This window comes from Gossypium arboreum, chromosome 5 (genome assembly GCF_025698485.1).
Source record: "Gossypium arboreum isolate Shixiya-1 chromosome 5, ASM2569848v2, whole genome shotgun sequence".
Classification (NCBI taxonomy): domain Eukaryota; kingdom Viridiplantae; phylum Streptophyta; class Magnoliopsida; order Malvales; family Malvaceae; genus Gossypium; species Gossypium arboreum.
In genome coordinates this window covers 79,268,052-79,271,805 of record NC_069074.1, presented here as the reverse complement: position 1 = coordinate 79,271,805, position 3,754 = coordinate 79,268,052, and the positions used below count along the sequence as shown (strand labels likewise).

General features: G+C 33.4%; 1 protein-coding gene across 1 annotated transcript; it reads right to left on the bottom strand.

The window, feature by feature from the left end:
* Positions 1 to 277: 277 nt before the first annotated feature.
* LOC108451958 (desmethyl-deoxy-podophyllotoxin synthase-like) lies at positions 278 to 2,344 on the bottom strand. The gene is made up of 2 exons (XM_017749674.2): positions 1,252 to 2,344; positions 278 to 1,158 (listed from the first exon to the last, which is right to left on the bottom strand). The coding sequence occupies exons 1-2, from the start codon at positions 2,149 to 2,151 to the stop codon at positions 532 to 534; spliced, it is 1,527 nt and encodes a 508-aa protein (XP_017605163.1). The 5' UTR covers positions 2,152 to 2,344; the 3' UTR covers positions 278 to 531.
* Positions 2,345 to 3,754: the final 1,410 nt, after the last annotated feature.

The window sequence follows — 3,754 nt, the reverse complement described above, 5'->3', positions numbered from 1 at the left end:
TTTTTTTCAAGTAGTATGGTGGTGGCAACAGAGGCTGAGTCAATGGCAGTGTAGTCCTAGGGGCGCAGGTAACATTAGGCTCCTCAAGTGGTGTGCTTGTTGACGTGGCGAGGGCCGCGGCCGAAGGGTTTTTGGTTTAGATTAGGGTGTTTGGGTAATTGGGGTGGTTTGAGGTTTGGGCTTGTATGGGCTTAGGTTATTGGGTCATGTAATTAGGTAAGTAGATGGGTTTGTATTTGGGCTTTGGTTTTTTTATTTATGTAAAATGGACTTTCGATAATTAATGGATTTTTTTTGTTTATTTATTTATTTGTTTTTAATTTTTTTGTTTGGGACCGACGAAATTGGGCCTTACAGTTACATTTACCATGCACAAGAAGCATGAACACTGATAGCGTCGGCTATAAATACAAATATAAAGTGGTGGGCTATTAGGCTAAATAACAATACATATATAAGCAAACAAACAAACTTGAGATTCAATCGCAACCTAATAGAATAATGCAGCATAAGCTAAGGTTGTTCCTGCCTCTAGGCAACAGTAGTGGAAGCATGGTAAAGACTTGGAACTAGGACAAGATCAATTTTCCTTCTCACAGATACACCAAACACCTCAGTCATGTCTATATCTTCCTGCTTCATTCCCCTTGGTAGCTTCCAATCAAAATGGAACAACAGTTGAGCAAGTGGTAGCTCTACAGTTGGCAGAGCAAATAATATGCCTGGACATACCCTCCTTCCAGCCCCAAATGGGATGAACTCGAAATTTGTCCCTATGAAATCAACTGAACTGTTGACAAACCTTTCAGGCTCAAACTTTTCAGGCTCAACCCAATGATTAGAATCTCTCCCGATTGCCCAGGCATTCACAATGACTCTGGTCTTTGCCGGTATTTCAAATCCATTAACCACACAATTCTTCATACTTTCTCTTGGAATCAATAAGGGTATAACAGGGTGCAGTCTTAAGGTTTCTTTTATAACACACTTGAGATATTTAAGTTGATGAATGCCTGTTTCATCTACATTTCCTTTGCCTTGGAATACCTGCCTTACCTCTGCTTGTGCTTTTGTCATAACTCTTGGGTTTTTAATCATTTCCGACAATGCCCACTCTACAGCTCCTGCTGATGTCTCACTGCCGGCACTGAAGATGTCCTAAAACAACATAATAAATAACATCATGGCCATTAAAATTTGTGAACAAACTACCAAAATCCAGGTCAATGTAATAAAAGAAAATGGACTCACTAAGATGACGGCTTTGACGTTGTTGTCAGTCAAGGGAAATTCGCCATCCTCCTGAATCCTTAAAAGAACATCAACCAGATTTTCCTTGTTTTCATCTTTACTTCTGCCTTTTGTTCTACTTTCTTTGTGATCGTTAACAATATTCCCAAGTATCATGTCAGCTTCTCCATGAATCTTTTCAACTTTATGCTTTAGACCCAAAACAGTATCCAGGAATTTAAGTGAAGGAAAAAATTCGGAAACAAAGAAACCAGAATTCACCTTGGTTTCCTCTGTAACAATTGATATGAAGGCGTCTTGATCTTTGCATTTCTTGCCAAAGGCTGCCCTCGCTGTTATGCCATAACTCAGTGAAAAGACTTTGTGGCTCAGATTCACAGCCGATCCTTCATTTGATTTTATGGTTTCGACGAGATTCAGCACTTCCTCTTCTCTTATGGATTGGAAGGAAGCGACCCGAGTTGCATTCAGAAGCTCCGATGTGCAAATTTTTCGCAGATTTCTCCAATAGTTTCCATATGGTGAAAAGGCAATATCAGTGCACCCGTAAGTTATAATATTAGCCGAAGCGAGAACAGGCCTATTAGCAAAGACAACATCATGGGTTTTCATAATCTCTTTAGCCATTTCTGCAGAAGAAACGACGACAGTGGAAATTTGACCGAGTTGCAGGTGCATGATGGCGCCATATTTCGTAGCCAAGTCACGTAGGGTGCGATGGGGTAGACGAGGACCGGCGAGCTGGTGCATATTTCCGATCAAAGGTAATTTCCGTGGCCCTGGAATCAACCCTTGAGTTAAATTCCTAGCTTTAGATTTCCTAATACTAGTGATTGCTGCCACAAACAAAACCAGGAAGAAGGTGATGAGGAGCTGGAATAAGGATATCTGCAACTCCATTGTTAGTTAGTAACATAAAGAAGACGAGCTGGAAAGAAGATATCAAATGAACTGATTTGTCCTTCTTCTTCTTTCGGGGAAATAAGGCTAAAATTACAGGTGACGTGTGTTTTCATTTACCGGTATGATTTCAAATTATTTTCACATTTTTTATTCAATGATTTGCAGCACTGACCGCCATCGTCACATTATTTTAGACATTCTTTCAAAGGCATGTTTAAATATTTATATTTAAATATTTATTTGACTTTAAAAAAATTAAAATAAAAAATTTAAACTGAATGGAATAGCGTAGAGTGAACCGGGTATGAATGTATATATAGTAGTGATTTTAAGATTATATATTTATAGTAGAATGGGCAAGTGATGGAGTAAAGTATGGTAATTATAGAGCGAAAGTGAATTTAACATTATTTGCTCCGTCTCGCTTCATTACCATCCCTAATCTTACTCATTTTAATAATGATGTGTAAGTAACATTTATAATAAAAATATATAATTTTTACTTTGTATCAAAAATTTTCAGTTTAAATTTAAACTTAAATTCTCAAATTTGAACTCATAGATAATCATAAAAATGCGTTATTGAATGAATTTGTGTATCTTAGTTTTGACTTCAAATCATAAAAGTTCAATTCCATTGAGCTAAAAAAGTGATAAAATATATCATATTTTTTCTCAAATAAAACTATTTATGTATATAATTATTGTAAAAATAAAATAAAATTTTAAAATGACACACGCGTTTTTAAAATTTTTATATAATTGAATAAAAATTGAAAAATGAAATCCAATTTAATACAAACACAACAAATATGTTATATAAACAGTTTTAGGATAGACTTAAAAATAAATATGTGATATAAATATTTTGAAAAATATATGCTATATAAACATTTTAATAATAAAATGATATTTCCATATTTAAAAATTTAATGTATTTTACTATTATATATAATTATTTATTAATAATTAAAATAAATTTTAAAATTTTAAAATAGATAAATCACATGTCATGGGACACTCTTACAACCATAAAGTCAAATTGAATTTCCATTCAATATTTTCGGCTTTGAAAAATGGAAAACTAATTTGACTAAAAAAAGAAAAACAAAAAAAACTGTGTGGTTAGAAGTCATTTTTGCCAAGGTTTTTGAATTAAATTCTGCATATTTCTGAATCCTTGTATACATGGCTGACCTTTTTTTTTTTCGTTAAAAAATAGTTTTCCACAAGAAAAAACTGTAATTTACATGGTTACCTAAACTTATTACTAATTTATCCAAAGCTCAAATCCACTTACTATGTTGGTTTCCAAACACATAATTTGTGTGTTTAAATACACCCAAAATTTATCTATTTCACATAATTAAGCTCATATATGATTTATCTATATGGGTTTAAGCAGGGGCGAAGCTAGAAAAATTTTTTAGCGGTTGGATGAAATTTTAATTTTTTATAGTTTATATCTTTATAATTTGTGAAGAAATAAATCGAATTTTTATAATTTTAAGGGGGCCAAAGTACAATTTTACCTTTACTAATTTAAAAATTTTTAAAAAATTTTAAGGGCCTAAAATATAATTTTACATTTTAGGAGGGG

Coding starts and splice junctions, on each gene's coding strand:
- LOC108451958 (XM_017749674.2), bottom strand. CDS start 2,151: ATGGAGTTGCAGATATCCTTATTCCAGCTCCTCATCACCTTCTTCCTG. Junction 1,159..1,251: donor ACGTCAAAGCCGTCATCTTA/GTGAGTCCATTT, acceptor ATGTTGTTTTAG/GACATCTTCAGTGCCGGCAG.